Source organism: Salvia miltiorrhiza, chromosome 6, assembly GCF_028751815.1.
Source record: "Salvia miltiorrhiza cultivar Shanhuang (shh) chromosome 6, IMPLAD_Smil_shh, whole genome shotgun sequence".
In the NCBI taxonomy this organism is placed as follows: Eukaryota; Viridiplantae; Streptophyta; class Magnoliopsida; order Lamiales; family Lamiaceae; genus Salvia; species Salvia miltiorrhiza.
Window position 1 is genome coordinate 9,419,674 of NC_080392.1, and position 18,339 is coordinate 9,438,012.

Sequence of the window (18,339 nt, forward strand, 5' to 3'; positions counted from 1 at the left end):
TTCCCTCTAATTTTGGTGTGGTTTGAGTCTGTAAAATGAATATATGATTCATTGGGTGCATGAGAAAAAGTAGTGTGTATGGATGAGAAGCAGTTGATCCTGATGATGGCAGGGATTGAAACGCCACCACTTACGAAACTCCAAAAAGATACGAGTCAATTGGACAACTTGAAGGATTCTGGGATATCAACACATTTCCGACAAGGCAGATTCTGGGATTAGCAAAACAGGCCTCACTGCCCCACAGAAAGACTGAGCCAAAAAGTTAGCCATGTTCATCCGAAGCTTCTAGATTACGACAACTTGGTTCAATTCTTTCAGAAAAATCGTTCTTGAAATTCCACGGGTTACACGCTAGTCTTATAAAAATTAATAATGCATGCTCTACAGCTGGCGTTGATTCCAAGTCCGCATGATTCTTGCTGCATTTATCGGTAATGTCTATCCTAGGCCGAGGCGTAAAACGCACTGCCGTTGATCGCTTGACACGTCATTTATGAGACTTTCGAGAACCCAGACCGATTTTGTAATAAATCATATTACCGGTTTTTCGGACTCTTGTTTTGCAGGCTTTGTCTACCCTAGGCGGCCGCTCACTACGCAGGGCCCTTGATCTTGGGCCACGTGTCCCCCCATACAAACCAATACTTCCCACTTTTTGATTCTGGTTTTAGTCCATTTTTTTCTGTGGTTTTGCAAATGCAAATTTATATTGGCACCCCCTTTTTGACGGAAATGTCTAACTCACGCACCATTTCCCTCTCTTCTTCTTTGTGTGTGTGTGTCTCTCTCTCTCTCATCTCTCGTCCCCCTTTCTGTCCCTCTCCTGGCCACGGCCGCCTCCCTTCTCCGGCGACTCCCGCCGCCTTGTCAGTGCCTACCACTCCTCCTCTCATCTCCCCCTCGACTGGTCGACGGCAGCTGCCACCATCGCCGCTTCTGCATCGACAGCAGCACACCCCAGCCGCCGCCACCTCTTTTCCAGATCTGGTGCTGCCAAACCACCGTCGCCGCCTCCCTGCCCATTTTCGCCGGCCGCCGTGGCGCGGCAGTGCCCGGTGACGCCTAATAGCCAGCTCCCCCTTCGCCTCTCCTGCTCTCCAGCAATCATACACCCGATTTCCCCCATTTTCTCTAATTTCTCATTATTCTTTTAATTATTTATGCTAAAAATATATATGGATTACTACTGAAAGGAAAATGATTAGTGATTAGGTGTGTGCTTGTGATTTTCTGAATATATATGTATATTGAATGTTTAGAACAACAAAATTTGCAGTTGCAGAGATGTAAAAACAGAAAATGATAAATTGTTGCCTTGAAATAGAAATTTCATAGATTCAAAACAAATACGATGCTTATTGATCTGCTGCTAGAGAGAAAAACTTGATTATTTTGTGAGTATAGTTTTTGCTTTGTAAAATTGCAGAGATGGAGCAGAAGTTAATATATATGATGAGCATATTGCTGAATATATTTGTGGATAAATTAAATGATCTATTTAAATAAATTAATTAAAATATTAAATAGAAACAAGAAATAATAAATATAAAAATGTTGAAAAAAGAATTAAAATTATACAAAGAAAAGAAAAAAAAAATTGTAAAAAGATTGATGGGATAAGAGACACAAAAAAAAAAAGGGAAAAAAAGAGGGAGAAAACTCATCTTTTATATATTACATAGATTACATAGATATAGCTAAGATCAAGAGAAAGAGTCAACGATAAATTAAATATAATTAGATTTTAAAAAAGAGATAATAGGGCCGAATGGCCCTACTGGGCATACAAAATCAAATTTTAGCCTCAAATCTTAAAACATCAAATTTTAGCCATTAATTAGGCGGAATGCCTAATTTGCCCTTCCATCTCCAACCCATCTCCAACCAAGTAACAGTACGTGTGATCCAAGCTTCCCTTCTCTCTCTCTCTCGCGCGCCCTCTCTTTCGCGCTCTCTCTCTTCCGCGTCGATGAAGAGCAGAAATCGATCGCGATTCTAATTCCGGCGGCATGCTTCCCTCCTTCCTCGGCGGCGGCGGTGGATCTGATCTGATGAGGCGGCGACGGTGGATCTGATCTGATCGTTGCGCCGCCTCCTCCATCGGCAGATCTGATCTCCGCCTCCTTCGATTTCAGCCATCGACTGATCTGATCTGATCTGATCTGTGCTGCACGTATGGCACTTATGGCACTAATAGTGCCATAAGTGCCATAAGTGCACACTTCCCCCTAGGGTTTAGATATTCCATTTAGGGTTTAGATTATTCATTTGGGGTTTAGATGTTCCATTTAAGGTTTAGATTATCCATTTAGGGTTTAGATGTTCCATTTAGGGTTTAAATGATGTTGTTGTTTCTGTATTTGTGCTGATGACCATTTTACTTAGTTTTATTTTGAATTTCGTTGGCACTTATGGCACTATTAGTGCCATAAGTGCCATCTTGGCACTTATGGCACTAATAGTGCCATAAGTGCCTAACCCGACTCGGCACGCGACCCGCGTGCCTGATCCTACCCAGTCCGCCTCATTAAGGGCAAAAACGTCCAAATCAATAAAAATGGCCAAAATTTGTGTTTTTTCAATGTGTGGCCATAAATTGTGTTTTGTGCTTCATTTTGGCTACTTCAAAATTTTACTCTTTAAAAAATAGTACTCCCTCCGTCCCAATATTGTTGGCCACATTTGGTTTCGGCACGGAAATTAAGGAGTTGTAGATTAGTATTTTAAGTGTGTGGGTAATATAGTATAAAATGATAAAGTAGAAGAGAGAATGTGATAAAGTAAGAGAGATAATGATAAAGTAGGAGAGAGAATGTGATAAAGTAGGAGAGAGAATGTAATAAAATAAGAGATTGAATGTGATAAATATTTCCATTTTAGGAAAGTGGCCAACAATAGTGGGACAAACTAAAAAGAAAATGTGGCCAACAATATTGGGACGGAGGGAGTAATAGTTATTGGGGTAATAATAAACATGATTGGAGTTTGAAGAAAAAATGTGTGATTGAATTTGTTTTATTTGTATAACCCAAATTCATTTGGCTCACCGGTGATATGATTAATAATATTCAACTACAAATTTTTTATATTTGTACATGTAGATTGAAAAATATTCCATCACGTGATTTAATGTAAATTATTTGTACCTGATTAATAATACTATGCAGTTCAAAGAAATATTTGTAGTTATAGAAAGTCAGTGGTGACATGATTGTAGTTATAGAAAGTCAGTGGTGACATGATTATATTCCCTATGTTATAATTGATGGCTTGGAGACTACTTTAAACAAATGTAAATAAATAAAATAGGAATCGGAAATTTGCAGGTATCCAAATCCTTGAAATCATTAATGTTGAAATTTGAATAATTGTTTTAGAATCATTGCAAAACAATTTGGCTCATGAAAGAAAATTCTTACTAACTATAGTAGGTTCAACATTTGAATTTAAATTATTTAGGCTCAAAATAAAGAATATTATGCGAATATTTATTCATGGTTAAATTTTAAATTAATGTATGTGAGTATAAAATAAATTTCCATTGCTGGGGATATAATTTATAATTTAAAGTCATTTATCTAAGTAGGGGCGCGACTAGATAATTCATCACAACTCGACTCATAGATATATATTTTAATAACTTAAAAATATAATAATTTCCAAATAAAATTTGCAAAGGAAGTAAACGGTTTTGGGCTGTGACATTCTCAAATTCAAGTATGATTTTCACGAAAATGAATTGGGGATTCTCAAATGTGTGATTCTATTCACAGCCCCCATTTTACTCCCTATAGCCTCTCATATTAAATAATAATAAAAAAATAATTATAAATTTTACAATTTTATCCTATATACAACCATAAATTAAATATAATTCATTATAATTTTCTCAAAAAATATATATAATTCATTATAATCAAATTAAAATTCAAATTATATACAGCCCCAAACTATACAGTAGAAATCGGAAATGAATTAATGTGATGCAAAGATGATGATAATGATTTGAGGAATCTAATAATAGCTGCCGATTTCTTCTACTATGGTGATGATGACGACGCACATGGTCATCTAAACACTAATATACAATTTTGAGAAAATCAACAAAGTAATAGTATATGAAATGATGGAGTAATATACAGTTGATCAACACATGATTCAAAAATCATGTGATCGAATTCTAAATACAATAATGCCTGCTTGGAAAAGAACCGCCCAAAACTAATGGGTCGCGTCTCTCTGTGTGCGTGCGTCAACTGGGTCGTGAGAAAAAAAAAGAGAGAGGGTTAGAAGAAGAGAAGAAGAGGGCCGATGGTGGTGGTCGAAGCGGCGATGATATTCGCCGGAATAGGAGAGTTGCGGTAGTATGAAGAAGATGAAGAGGAATTTTTTCTTAGATTGGGGGCTATACAACACATGGATTTGATTAAGAAGATATGAAGATGAAGGGGGGTTTTCTCTTAGATTGGGGCTATACAATATACACAGATTTGAATGTTTCAAAAAAAAAAAAAAATAGACAGATTTGATTAATTTAGTTAAAAAAATAATTATATTTAATTTAGAAATTATAATCTATTGGGTAAAATAATAAATTTATAATTATTTTTTTATCATTAATATGAGAGGCTATATGGAGTAAAATAGTGGCGGTGAATAGAATCACCCAAACATTAATCATATATTAGTATAACTCGGTGCGTTCTCTTTAATTGTAAATTTATCATGAGAAAATGAAGAATAAATAAAATTTCACCCTTTTAATTCTTCCTTTTTTTTCCCACATTTTTTACTTAACATTTACTCATTCCTCATTTACACTACAAAGGAGGGATAATATTATCACATCAAAAATGGTGTGATAATATTGTCCCTTCTTTGTAGTGTAAATGAGGAATGAGTAAGGGTCAAGTAGGAAATGTGGGAAAAGAAAGAAATAATTTAAAGAGTAAAATTTTATTTATCCTTCATTTTCTCATGATAAATTTACAATTAAGGGTGCGTTCTCTTTGGTTGTAAATTTATCATGGGAAAATGAAGGATAAACAAAATTTTATCCTTTAAATCCTTCATTTCTTTTCCCACATTTCCTACTTGACCCTTACTCATTCATCATTTACACTACAAAAGAGGGATAATATTATCACACCAAAAATGGTGTGATAATATTATCCCTCTTTTGTAGTGTAAATGATGAATGAGTAAGGATCAAGTAGGAAATGTGGGAAAAGAAATGAAGAATTTAAATGGTAAAATTTTGTTTATCTTTTATTTTCCAAAGATAAATTTACAACAAAAGAGAACGCAGCCTAAAGAGAACACTACATAATTTGCCCCTTTTCTTAAAAAAGTAACTGTCGATGCCTGCCGTCTATTAATTATTATTGCTATATACTCCGTACTAGTTTATAATTACCAAACCAACCTAACACATGAATCATGCATATTAGTATAAATCTTATAATGATTGCCCCTTTTTTAAAAAAAAAAAAAATTGGTGGGACAATTTTTATTATTTTTTTTCATAATTAAATATGTTTAATAGAGTATGTTTATTATTGCTATTATTTTTTTTGCCTTCTTTGTATAACTTCAGTACATATATAATTTTTTTTCATTTAATAAAGCTCTTATATAAATTTATATGTATATTACTTATATCTACAAATTTATTTAACGTCATGAAAATGAAATGATTCCCACGCATATTGCGTGCATGGGTGATAGACTAGTAACATTCTCCCTCCATTCACCAATCAACTTCCTCTTTGTCTCTAAAATTTTGTTCATCAATTAACTTCCTACTTTGCTTTATGGACATATATATTCTCCCTTACTTTTTAAATTACTACAATTTACCAATTGGACCCACCACACTCTATCATTACTTGTCTAATTAATCCAATTTTGATATTAATTAAATGGGTCGATTATATTATTTCCATTTTATTTATTGTTCAGTTTATTTATATATTCATTTTTCAGTTTATTTATTTTCTGAAAAATTAATTTCTAGTTTATTTATTTTCCAGTTTATTTATATTTTTTCTGAATTTTAAGTTTATTTATTTATTTTCAAATTTTCAATTTATTTATTTTCTGAAAATTTTATTTCTAGTTTATTTATTTTCCAGTTTATTTATTTATTTTCTGAATTTTTGGTTTAGTTATTTAATTATTTTCGAATTTTCAATTTACTTATTTTCTGACAATTTTATTTCTAGTTTATTTATTTTCCAGTTTATTTATTGTTGGGAAACTTGTGGAATATCCTAATCCTTGTTTTGATGATACCAAAATTCATAGGTCTTAATTGTAATAGACTAGAACTGTTTTGAACTCAAGTGTTAGAGTTCTTTTCTAGTTTAGCATGCGGTTCTGAAGACTGAAGACTGAAGTACGAATGACTGAAGACTGAAGACTGAAGATACCAACTGAAGTATCAGTTGAAGAATCAGTTTGGAACTGATTACTTAATGCGTGCCACGGACTGATACTAAAGTCAAGTATCAGTTGAACATGCTTCCTCGGACTGAACTTCCAACGTTCAAAGGAAGCCACGTACTCACGAAGTACAGAGAGATCTCAGGATCACGAAGTACAGAGAGATCTCAGGATCTTATCTTTGTAGAGGTCATTCCTATCTGGTGGCTACTTTATCAGAGACGTCACATCTCCTGTCTATCAAGAGAGCCGTTTCCACCAGACAAGGAACCTCGAAGATTGAAGCCTCAGCCCAAATTCGAATTGCTCTCCAACGGAAGAAATCTTGAGGACGTTCTACGCCAACGGATCTATTCAAGAGTTCTCCTACAAATAGCGCTCGAGGATCTTTTGCAATCATTAGTGTTTTATTAAATAGAGTAGGTGAATGGAATAGTATCTGTGTGGCTTCAAATACAATTAATTTTGACTTGGAGCTTCCATCTCAAATTTTCACGCACAGAGGTACTAGTGTGTGTTTCCTTTTTGAAATGAAATATTAATTCCCAACATTGATCTTTTTCGGCAATGATTTGAGTTTGGTGTTGTTTTCGCTTGCTCTGTTGTCGTGATTCGTTGTTGCTGTGTCCTTTCAGTAATGGATCACTAACCAATGCTAATATTGCCATTTTTTGTTGCTCTGATTTGATTTATCTATTTGTGTGATTAGAATTCATCTGCTTCTATGGCTCATTTGAATGTTCGTTTGATTTCTTCTTGCAAAAATAAAAATAAAAATTGGGTGTTTATTTCCATTTGCGAGGTAAGTTTTCCCTTATTGACAGCCTTTTTATTCTAAATAATGGCTACGATTTCTGTGGACTTGTTAGCTCTGCAGCAGCAAGAATACTGATTTCTTGATTGTATTTGAAGGATTTGAGTTGTTAGGAATTGGTGATGGAGACCAAAGCTGTGATCAATACTAGTACTCCTAAACAAAAAGGATTGTTGCAAACTGCAGAGTTGTACAAGGTCACCATTCTCTTACAAATATAATGTTTATTTTGTATGTTACCACTAAACTAATTACATTTTCTGTTTAATTAATTTCACAAGTATATAATGGGTACTAGCGTGTATCCACGAGAACAACAATGTCTCAAGGAGCTCAGAGCTATCACATCCACTCATCCAAGGTAATATAATTGCTTCATCTAAACTCAGACTAGTTTGGGCTGTAAGTACTAGTGGATCTTTCTAGTAACTATCCAAACACATGTATACGTATAGTGGTGGAGCTAGGAATTTAGTTCGGGGGCTGAATTTTTTGGCATTCCGTATATTTTAGGTATTTTTTATTAAAAGACAATTATAAGAGTAATAATAAAGAATAACATTTTCATAGATTATATAATTTCAATATATATTACAAATTTTTTGGGAGCATTTCGTACATTTTTGGCGTTTTTATAATTACCAAACCAACCTAACAAATAAACAATATTAGTATAAATCTTATAATAATTTGCCCCTTGTTTAAAAAAAAATTGGTGGGGCAAATATATATATTTTTTATAATTAAATATGTATATATATAAGAATATATTAGGTATATTAAAAAAAAAATTAGGGGGAGCATTGCCCCACCTCCTTTGGCCGTAGCTCCGCCACTGTTAATACATACTTGGAAATAGAAATAGAAACATTCCATGATTCTGATAGTTATGTACAATTTTCCAGTGAAATTTGTTGCTGACATATTTTTTTATTTTTTGGGTAGATATTTACAAGATTAATTAGTTTGTTCATGTTCAACATTAATTGTTTGTTATCATTGCATCTGATCAGGAGATTAATGAATATTATCTTCATATTTTTTTTCAAAGGGCTGTGATGGGTACGGCACCTGATGTGGGACAGTTTATGGCCTTGCTTTTAAAGGCAATCAACGCGAAAAAGACGATTGAAATTGGAGTGTTTACTGGATATTCCCTTCTCGTAACTGCCCTCACAATTCCAGATGATGGAAAGGTTACACACACTTTTTCCTACATGATATCGTTTTAGTTGGTTGCTATAGCTACATATTTAATTATGACATTAAAAATGTGGGCATAGATCACGGCCATAGACATGAACCGAAGCTCGTACCTGATTGGATTGCCTATCATCGAGAAGGCCGGGGTGGAGCACAAGATCAATTTTATCGAGTCCGAGGCTCTTCCGGCTCTTGATCAGTTGCTGAAAGATGTAAGAGTTTTGCTTCCCTTTTCCTCCAGGAGACAATGGCCAATGCTAACCAAATTAGTGTTTGATGCTGCAGCCTGAGAATAAGGGGACGTTCGACTTTGCCTTTGTTGATGCTGATAAAGCTGACTATGCAAATTACCATGAGAGAGTGTTGGAGCTTCTGAAACCGGGCGGTATTGCTGTTTACGATAACACCCTTTGGCAAGGGACGGTGGCGATGGATGAGGGTTCGGTTCCGGAGCGCAAGCTGGCGACGAGGAAGGATTCGATAGAGTTTAACAAGTACATTGCAGGTGATGCTAGAGTGCAAATCTCTCAAGTCCCTCTTGGTGATGGGATCACTATCTGTCGCCGCAACTGAAATTCTTCATCTTTTGGATGATGCTCCTCATCATGCATTTCAATATGTCGGAATAAATTGTTAAGTTGGATGCTCTGCATGCAAATTATTATGTGATATGATATGATATGGTTTTGTTGCATTCCCTCTAATTTTGGTGTGGTTTGAGTCTGTAAAATGAATATATATGATTCATTGGGTGCATGAGAAAATGTAATGTGCACCTATGCATCTAAGTTTGGATCATTGCAAGTTTGTGGTTTAGTTTGGTGTGATTTGACATCAAAACTGAAATAAATTGTAAGCTATATACGATTTAGTGATTTTGTGAAATCAAATTAAAGTGTATTAATACCAAAATTAAATTAAATTGTATTAAAATGAAATCATGATTTAGTGGGGTGTTTGATTTGCTGTTCATAATTATACTTTTTTCGTCGCTAAAAATTGTGGCTTTATTACTATATTGGGACGTCCCTAAAAATTGTGGTATTTTCTTATTTGGAAATAACCCCACTAACTTTTTCTCTCAATATTTACAAAAAAATGTGGGATCAAATCTCCACTTAAATACAATTACCACACTTTTTCTTAAAATCTGTATCATCTCTTTTGGTCCACAATTTTTAGGGACGGATAGAGTATTCTTTATTCCTAAAAAATTATGGTATGTACTTATATAATACTATTATGTTAATCTCATTATAAGTGGTATGTATTTTATTTTGAATTGTTCTATTACAACTGACATATTTCATAAATAACAAAAACTAATCCTGGAAAAAATATAATCATGTCACTTTTAACCAATTCACAGACAAATTTTTTAACCAATTCACACCTCTTTAATTCTTGTGTCCGAAAGTTTAATACTCCTTCCATCTCATTAGAATAGGCTCAATTCTTTTGGACACGGTGATTAAGAAATTACTTTTAAGAAGAAAATGAGCTTATTCTAATAGGACATTCTGAAGAAAGAAAATAAACATATTTTAGTGGGACGGCAACGGAGGGAGTACTAATTAAGGGACTAATTAAGGGAATGTTAAACTAATAAGACACTACAAAAAAACATGTTTTTATCGAGGGATTTCCGACAGAATAATATCCCTCGGTAATCACCGAGTATTTGGCGAGAGTTTTTCGAGGGATAATATATTTTTAAGAAAACCGACAATTTACCGAGGGAATACCGAGTGAAAAAATTACCGAGAGAATTTATCACTCGGTACTTGTTAGTTTTAATTTTATCCAAAATAAATTTAATTATAAATGTATATTTTAAAGTTACCGAGGGATTTGTTTACTCGGTAAGGGTCCGTTTGATTTGCAGTTTAGGATTGATTATGATTAAAATTATCTTGAAAAATTAGTGTGGATTAGTGTCGATTTATACTATTTCACGGGTGTTTGATATCATGGCTACTTAATCCTATATTGTGTTTGATATCCATAGGATTATGTTGGATTATATTATCTAATACCAAAACTATCCTCATATAATTTTAAAAATACCATGTGTGTCCACCATTACTTGGGCATTTGCATCGATATGCGTGAGGAAGGGTAGCAGATGTTTTATCCAACTTCGCAGTATTAAAGTTATCCAAGGGGGGAGGGGCGGATTATTAGTATGGGTTATTCCCACAAAATAGCATGGAGAAGTGGGATTAAGTAGGAGTTGACCATATTAACTGCACATGATATCAAACATCACACTAATCTCTATTAATTTAATTTATCCTACCTATAAACCCATATCAAACAGGCCCTAAATTGTTTGTAAATATACCGAGTTTGCTTGTCCTCGGTAAAACTAAACTAAAATCATAGTATCACACTATCACTACCGTTGCTGGCTTTCTTCTTTATGACATTTCCCTCCGCTTCTTCCTTATGACATTTCTTTCCCTCCGCTTCTTCTTCCAATGACATTTCCCTCCGCAAATTCAAAGCCCTAGCTAGTCTTCCTCACCTCCTTTTGCCGCTGCCGTCCGCCACCCCCACCTCTGTAAGCACTCTCTCTCTCTCTCTCTCTCTCTAATTGTATATTGCAATTCCGTCAGCTTTCGCCGTCGCCGCCGCGCGCCGCTGTTGCTGCTCTGCTTCGAGATTGAGGTGATTTTTTATTTCTCATACTTTCCTTTAATACTACTTTTGTTGAACTTTTAAATTCTGATATCCCTGTTTTTCTTGCTTCATTTGAATTAAGCTGCTCGTAAATGTGTGTTGCTTAATTTAACTGTTTAATACTCAATTTTTTCTTCGGTCATTATGATTATTGTGGATACATAGATAGCTTTTGTGGCTAGAACAATTGTGAGGGTTGAGCTGGATACATAGGTTCTCTTTATTCTTGCATACAGTTTCTGTCTCTATAGGTTTAGCCTCTCTCAATTTCAGTTGCAAGTATTCATGACATTTACTATTTGTTGCCTACTGACCCTTTTGGGATTTAAATTTTCTCGCAGAAGAAACTGCATTTTAGTAGTGCAGAAAAAGATAAGAAAATTACTAAAAAATAAATAACTATATATACAGGTACATCTCATTTTTGTCGATACATAAACAGATTGCAGAGTAAGAAACAGTGATGATGGGGGATTTGTGAATTTGTTAGTATGCTTTATTGGGAAGTTTGAAATAATAATGAATATAGTAAAAGGGTTTTTGATAGGAAACAGTATAGTTAAATGAAGTTTTTTTCTTGTCTGGATATGGGGTGTTATGATTTGGATTTTGAATACTAGGTTGCTTCTCAACTTTAATGAAGGGAATACTCACTGTAGTTGTCCCTTTTCTGATATTAATATTAATATGATGTATGTATGTAAGTTTAATTATAAGCATTATAAATAAGAACATTAAGAACATTGGCTATTTATCCTAAATTTTGACAATTACTTATATATTCTCCCTCTGTCTAAATTATATTGATGCTGACAGACTGTTGCCAACTAATTAATCTGTTAGCAGATTGATCATCCGATTCTCATTATACGATTTCAGGAAATGGTTATCCAAGAAATCAAGCAACAAAAGACTGCCTGATCTCTCTACTTTAACTTGCTTCAAGAGCTCAATTTGAGAAACAACTATTTTAGGCCCAAGTTCAATAGGGCAAGTTTTTAATCGAGAAGTTGAGTAGCTCTAATTAATATTTAAGTTACATGACTTAATTTATGTCTTTTGCAGTATACCACTCCGCGCTTGACTCGTGAGAAGTATAGAAAGAAGTCAAGAACAAGAAAAGAGATCGAAAGATTGTGAGCAACAAAGGTTAGTTTTCTGAACAGTTTCTTTTATTCTTAAATTATGGCTCAAATGGCGGCCATGATCATATTTAAATACGTTAGATGAGCATGTATCTAGGTAGTAAATGGAGATTAGGTTGGGGGATGGCTGTGTTCCATCCCATTTGTTGCTGTGGTGATGGCTTGGAGCCGTGTATGTGTTTTTGTTTAGAAAATAAATATTATCTTTAACATTTAATCCCTACCACACGATGGTAATGGACGTTGCCGGTCCTCAGTTTAATCGCTTCGGTTTAGTAGAGATCTCAGCTGCTTGTGATGTTTTTGAGCTTGAATTTTCTGTTAGTTGCGTCATTTGGATTAGTCTACTATAATTTCAATTTTCTGTATTGTTGCTATTAGCTGATTAAGATCAGATTTGCTCTCTGCTTTCCTCTTATTTTATTGCTATCTATCCTCTCCGGTTTTGGTATGGTTAAATCACATGTGAAGCTACAGTTTATACAATTGAAATGTATGTAAAGCTGCGGTTTATTTAAGCCTTCTTTTAACAATGAGATCGTTGTTTGTCAATCAATGAAGATTCTGACTGTGTGCCATGTTCTGATCTTAGTCCTTACAAATCTCCTTCCGCGTTAAGAGTTTCCTTTGCTTGTAACAGTTCAAGTATGTTCAGCTTAAGTTGGAAGTTTCTGTTGCTAAGTTTCAAATGAATTGTGTTTTTAGAACATTTCAGCCTTTCACAAGAATTTATCTCTTAATTGTGATTTTTCTTGCAATAATTGGTGAAGTTCTCTGTCTGGTGCTCTCCTGCAGTTACATATTTGTTGAAACAATATTTTCTCTGCTCACACAGTCTGTTGTAATGGTAGCTAAAATGTCCATTTAATTTGGATCCCAACTCTCAAGCAATGCTTCTTTACTCTTTCACTACTCCTCCATGTAAATGGCTTAAGTGATCCTCAGAGTGCAGATGAACATCCCGTGCATCATTGACATTGCAAGCATCGGCTTCAGATGTAGATGTTAGAGGAGATAGTATCTGATGCAGCCTCAGGAGGAGTGCGAGCATAGACAGCAGCAGCTTCAGAGGAGCGCGAGCATACACTCCAGCAGCTTCGGGAGGAGCGTGAGCAGAGAGTCCGATTGGAGGAGTCACTTCGGGTAACTAATGAGTTGCTCCAGCAGTTCTTGAGGTCCCAGCGGTCAAGGAGTAGTGGCTCAGGAGGTTCTTAGTTTTCATGTAGTATATTTAGTACATTTTGATATATTATTATGATATTTTGCTTATATGTAGTTTATTTAGTACTACTTTTTATGTTATTATGATATTTACACGTAAACATATTGTTGGATATTGAACAATATCGAATGAATTTTAAATTATGATTGGATTTATTAATAAACAAGTTGTCGTAACTAGGTACGTAAAAAAACAAAAATGAAAAAACATAAAAATAAAAACCTTTACCGAGGCAAATGTCCCTCGGTATATTTGAAAAATATAGCCGTAAATTACCGAGAGAAACACAATTCTCGGTAATATTAGGGCATTTACCGAGGGATTACCGAGGGAAATGTCCCTCGGTAAAATTAACACATAAACCGACACCACACCCGACGAAACTTTACCGAGGCCGGATCCCTCGGTGAATCACTCGGTAATATTACCGAGGGAATTTTCACTCGGTAAAATTTTTACCGACATTGAAAATAACGACGGGCGGTTTTAATCGGCGATCTCTCGGAAAAAAATTTACCGAGGGAAAACCATGCATTTACCGAGGGAATATTCCCTCGGTAAAAAATTTATTTTTTGTTGTGAGAAGAGCAATGAATGAGTAATTTCTCTAATTGTATTATTGGTTACAATTTGATTTGATTTGATTTGGGTTACTTTCTAAAAACTTAACTCTAAACTTCAAACCATAATTTAGTAAAAATATAAATCAAGGGTGAGAATTTAAAATATCAATTTTTATAAGTTATCTATGAAAAGAATACCCACCTTCATCCTTCTTTCATCACCAGTACCTTTGATAATTTTCTCTAAGAATTTTCTTATAAATTTATCTAAAACTCACCATTTTTCCATTGTCAGTATCCTTGACAATTTTTTTAAGAATTTTCTATTAAATTTATCTAAGGAATTGATAACGAAAAAAGTTTTTCATTATCAACATCTTTTCTGTATTTCAATACTTTCAATAATATTTTTAAGGATTAATAGTGTTTTATGTCTCGAACTTTCAGTGTTTTCCACAAAATGTTCCAAATTTTCATTTTCTCCTAATAACCCTCAATTTTTAATTTTTTCCATAAAATATTCTACTATATAAAATCCCGTGACAAAAAGATGATAAAAGAAACTCCGAACTTTCACCGTTTTCCAATAATGGTGGTTCTCAGTATGATTTTCCAACAATAGTGGTCCCCAAAATATTTCTTTCGGCGAGATAATTCATTTTTTTGTTACCGAATTTTGTATAGTGGAACATTTTATGGAAAAAATTGAAAATTGAGAATTTTTTAGGAGAAAATGAAAGTTTGGAACATTTTGTGAAAAACACTGAAAGTTCGATATATAAAACACTATTAACCCTAGGGAGTGAATAGAAAAAAAACACCGACGGAGGGAGTATATTTTTATTACTATAACTTATAGTATCAAACGATTTCAAACACAAGGGAGTGAATAGAAAAAATTCCTAATACGTGTATGGGATATATAGACAGAACATTAGAGTGAGATACGTGGACACAGAGACTATAAATTGGCATCAAATTCAACACTCTGTTTGGAAGTCTATCTAACACTTTGATTTCGACGTTGTATTAACTCTAATCCCCTAATTTGATCTCATCCAATTTTCTTCAATTTCCATGGAAGATCTCCCCGCGCCTCTTCTCCTCGAGATCCTCGGCCGTCTCTCCGACTCCGCCGACGTCGCCCGCTGCCGCGTCGCTTCCCGCGCACTCAACTCCGTCGCGCGGGAGATTCGGTCCGTCCACCTCTACTGCTCCCACCTCCGCTACGCCAAGTCTCGATCCCCTCTCACCCGGTCCTCCATCACGCCTTTTAAGCAAGTTTTCTGCAGATTGATCTCCGAGTTGCACGTTGTAGAGCGCGTCTTCATCGGCGTCGAGAAGCCGCTGCTCCTCGTGGCGTTCGACGACGTCGAGGATGAGGACGATGATTTGTTCCTCAGCGACGTCAGTTTCGCCAAGGAGTGGCTGCCCAAGGTTTGCCGGGATTTGAAGTCGATTTCCATATCGGATTTTTGGGTGCAGTCCTGCTGGAGGCGAACCGACGTGCTTTCCCTAATTTCTTCTTATTGTGAGCTGCATTTCTCATTTCTTGCTTATCTACTCTGTTGACGTGCGTGCTTTGTTGTTGTTGTTCGTGCGGATATACTGCTTCGTATAATTCGTCTGTTTTGTTGTATGTGAAGTGTATTCAATCACTCATAAATAAGTTAAGAGCTTTGATTTTAATGTAGAGATATCAAAATAGTGCTGCTTTTCTCTGGAAGCACTTAGGAAACAGAAGGACAATGATCGTTGGTTTTATGTGGGATTGAGTTACTTGATCGTTATTTCATTTACGGGTTAGTTTTTGCATAATAGAGTTGGAAGCTTTTTATAATTGATTCTCATCACTGTTGGATTTTCATGGTTTAAACCTGTAGAGTGGTTCTTAGTATGAATTTGTTTAAGCCTCTAAAGAGGATTGAGAAATGAGAATGATGATTGCTTATATTTGTACATAGTTTGATGCTTACAGACAAATTGAAATCTGAATTATTATTTTCTGGCTGTGCAGGTTGTGAACTTCATGAGTTAGAAGTTAAAAATGCGTGGCTATCTGTTGATGGCTTAACTCCTATGCCAAACCTCACGGTCTTGACGCTTCAATTTATTAGATTGGATGATGAGAACCTTGAAAAGGTGAATGACAGTTTCCCTTTGCTTAAAGACCTTAATTTAATTGGGGTTGGAGGACTTAAAGATCCCAAGGTCCATCTCATGCACCTTAGAACATGTCATTGGTCTGTGTCTAATGCTCCAACCTCTATATCTATTATTGCACCTAGTCTTGTCGATCTCACTCTTAAATGCGTGAAGCCAAATCTCCTTTTCATTGAAGCTCCGTTATTGTCCAGCTTGAATCTGTCTGTTGATAGCACTTGCAACTTGAAAGTGAAAGAATTCTCTCATTTGAAAGGGCTTCATCTTGAATCTTCAGGCCTCCGCAATCTTCTTCTTGCATTTCCTTTCAGCAGAACTGTTGAGAATCTAACTGCTGTCTCAACAAAGTGGGAATCACCAGTCGCAGTTTCCAAGTCCATTCTCGAGTTATTGCTTCATGTGTGTCCTAATGTTAGCTGTCTTACTTTGACTTCAAGAGTTTGGTCTGAGTTTGAAACATATACAGGTCTGGAAGACTTAGAGTCCAGGGTTCAGATGAAGGGATTGAACGAGATTACAGCATATTTAACTGTAAATGACATTGGGGTTACTTTGTCCACCATTTTCTCTTTACTGGATAGTTGTAGTGGCCTGTCTAACATGGCAATCTTCATCCACCGTGATGTTGTTTCTAATGTGACGAGCAATCTTATCTCAGCGTGTATGGCCCATTGCACTAGGGTGAGATGGAAATGGGGAATGTGGAAAGAGGGAACAAGAGACACTTGGATTTCTGATGGAATCTAGGAACCTCAATTAAAAACTTCATCTGATCTGTTCAATGGATTGGATTTTCTGAAATAAATGGGCTTTCCATTCTATGTCAGTTGACTTACCTAAAGAATTTGTGGGGCAACGGAAAGTTCAACCCGGTAGATGCAGCCAAGTTGGTGTTTGTTATCCTGATGATGGTAAGGACAGTTATCCATGAAAAGGTGTTTTGTGAAGTTGATTGATTAGCTAGTTGGGTGCTTGACCACAATCAGAGGATGCAAGTTGGAGAAAAATCGAGAAAAGATGCAAACCCTTGGCATAATTCCCCGGTAGCTTAAGCCAGGTATCAGTTAATAACTTCAGCATCATGAGCTTTCAGTTAAGTTAAGTCAGCATATTTGTTTAATTGATAAGCTGTATCTACCTGTAAAGAATTTGTGACTGAAAGATTGTTGTTGAGGAAATGTATATAGTGTGTTATATAGATGGAAATGTACACATCTTAGGTGAATATGCAAAGCCCATAATCGTCTTTTATCCGGTGACCAACTCAATAATGTTTAGCAAATTCTACAAGCATTCCAAGTTTTACCTCCGTAAGACCATGAGTTTCAAATTATCATTTCCAATTTCTTTTAAATATCCATGTGTATCCCATTTGGATGTCAATTGAATTGGTAACCATCCACTCAGCGAAACCAACGGTTTTTTTAGGTGATGTTTAACTGATGATTAGGATAAAGGTTCGAAAGTATAATTTTTTTTGGAATGTTATTGATAGCATTGGATATTTTAGAGGGTAAATTTGTAAGTGTGGATTTTTATAATGTTCAAATTGACATAGAATGTGCGATCTCTTTGGTTGTAAATTTATCATAAAAAAAATGATAAATAAAATTTCACACTTAAGAGTATAATTGAGCTGTAATTTTAGCTTTAAAATTTGACTTATCTTTATAATTCGAACTGACAACTAAAGTATAATTGAATTGTAATTTTGGCTCTAAAATTTGACTTACACTGACGAGGGATGGTAATCGGCCCGATTCGGTTATAACTGAACCTTTGGTTAATCGGACTCGATTAAGCATGAAATGACTAATTGGTAATCAAATCGATTTTTGGTTTGATTAACCGATTAATCGGTCCGGTTTATAATTGGATCAGTTAATCAATTAATCGAATTAACCGTTTTATTTAACAATTACTATGAGTATGTCTGATAGTATTATTTCTAACTCCTCTTTCTAATTCTTAAATATGTATCCAATTCTCAAATATGCAAAACATCGAAACTCGAAACCACATTTGCATTCTATTTTCTACCTACACTTTTTACAATTACATATCATTCATTATAACAAAATATCATGATTATATTAAGAC

General features: G+C 35.0%; 2 protein-coding genes and 1 long non-coding RNA gene across 6 annotated transcripts; all 3 read left to right on the forward strand.

Moving 5' to 3' along the window:
- The first annotated feature begins 6,897 nt into the window (after positions 1-6,897).
- Positions 6,898-9,354, forward strand: LOC130988490 (cation-dependent phenylpropanoid and flavonoid 8-O-methyltransferase 1-like). 3 transcript variants are annotated; one of them, XM_057912358.1, is made up of 6 exons: positions 6,898-6,951; positions 7,360-7,458; positions 7,543-7,622; positions 8,313-8,457; positions 8,545-8,676; positions 8,750-9,354. In XM_057912358.1, exons 2-6 carry the CDS (start codon positions 7,384-7,386, stop codon positions 9,035-9,037), a joined length of 720 nt encoding a protein of 239 aa, XP_057768341.1. In that variant the 5' UTR covers positions 6,898-6,951; positions 7,360-7,383; the 3' UTR covers positions 9,038-9,354. The 3 variants fall into 3 exon arrangements, with proteins under 3 accessions (XP_057768341.1, XP_057768342.1, XP_057768343.1); XM_057912359.1 differs by having other exon boundaries at positions 6,923-6,951; positions 7,317-7,458; XM_057912360.1 differs by lacking the exon at positions 6,898-6,951 and adding an exon at positions 7,056-7,249.
- A 1,484-nt stretch (positions 9,355-10,838) lies between these two features.
- On the forward strand, positions 10,839-13,666 carry LOC130988502 (uncharacterized). Its single transcript, XR_009090117.1, has 3 exons — positions 10,839-11,134; positions 12,212-12,295; positions 13,237-13,666. It is a non-coding gene; the product is annotated as an uncharacterized LOC130988502 (long non-coding RNA).
- Positions 13,667-15,024: 1,358 nt separating this feature from the next.
- LOC130988480 (F-box/LRR-repeat protein At4g29420-like) lies at positions 15,025-17,593 on the forward strand. Of its 2 annotated transcripts, XR_009090113.1 has the most exons (3): positions 15,031-15,607; positions 16,094-17,418; positions 17,460-17,593. XR_009090113.1 is itself a non-coding variant. In XM_057912343.1 (2 exons), exons 1-2 carry the CDS (start codon positions 15,154-15,156, stop codon positions 16,984-16,986), a joined length of 1,347 nt encoding a protein of 448 aa, XP_057768326.1. In that variant the 5' UTR covers positions 15,025-15,153; the 3' UTR covers positions 16,987-17,593. The 2 variants fall into 2 exon arrangements, 1 of the variants encoding a protein (XP_057768326.1); XM_057912343.1 differs by having other exon boundaries at positions 15,025-15,607; positions 16,094-17,593.
- The last annotated feature ends 746 nt before the right edge of the window (positions 17,594-18,339 follow it).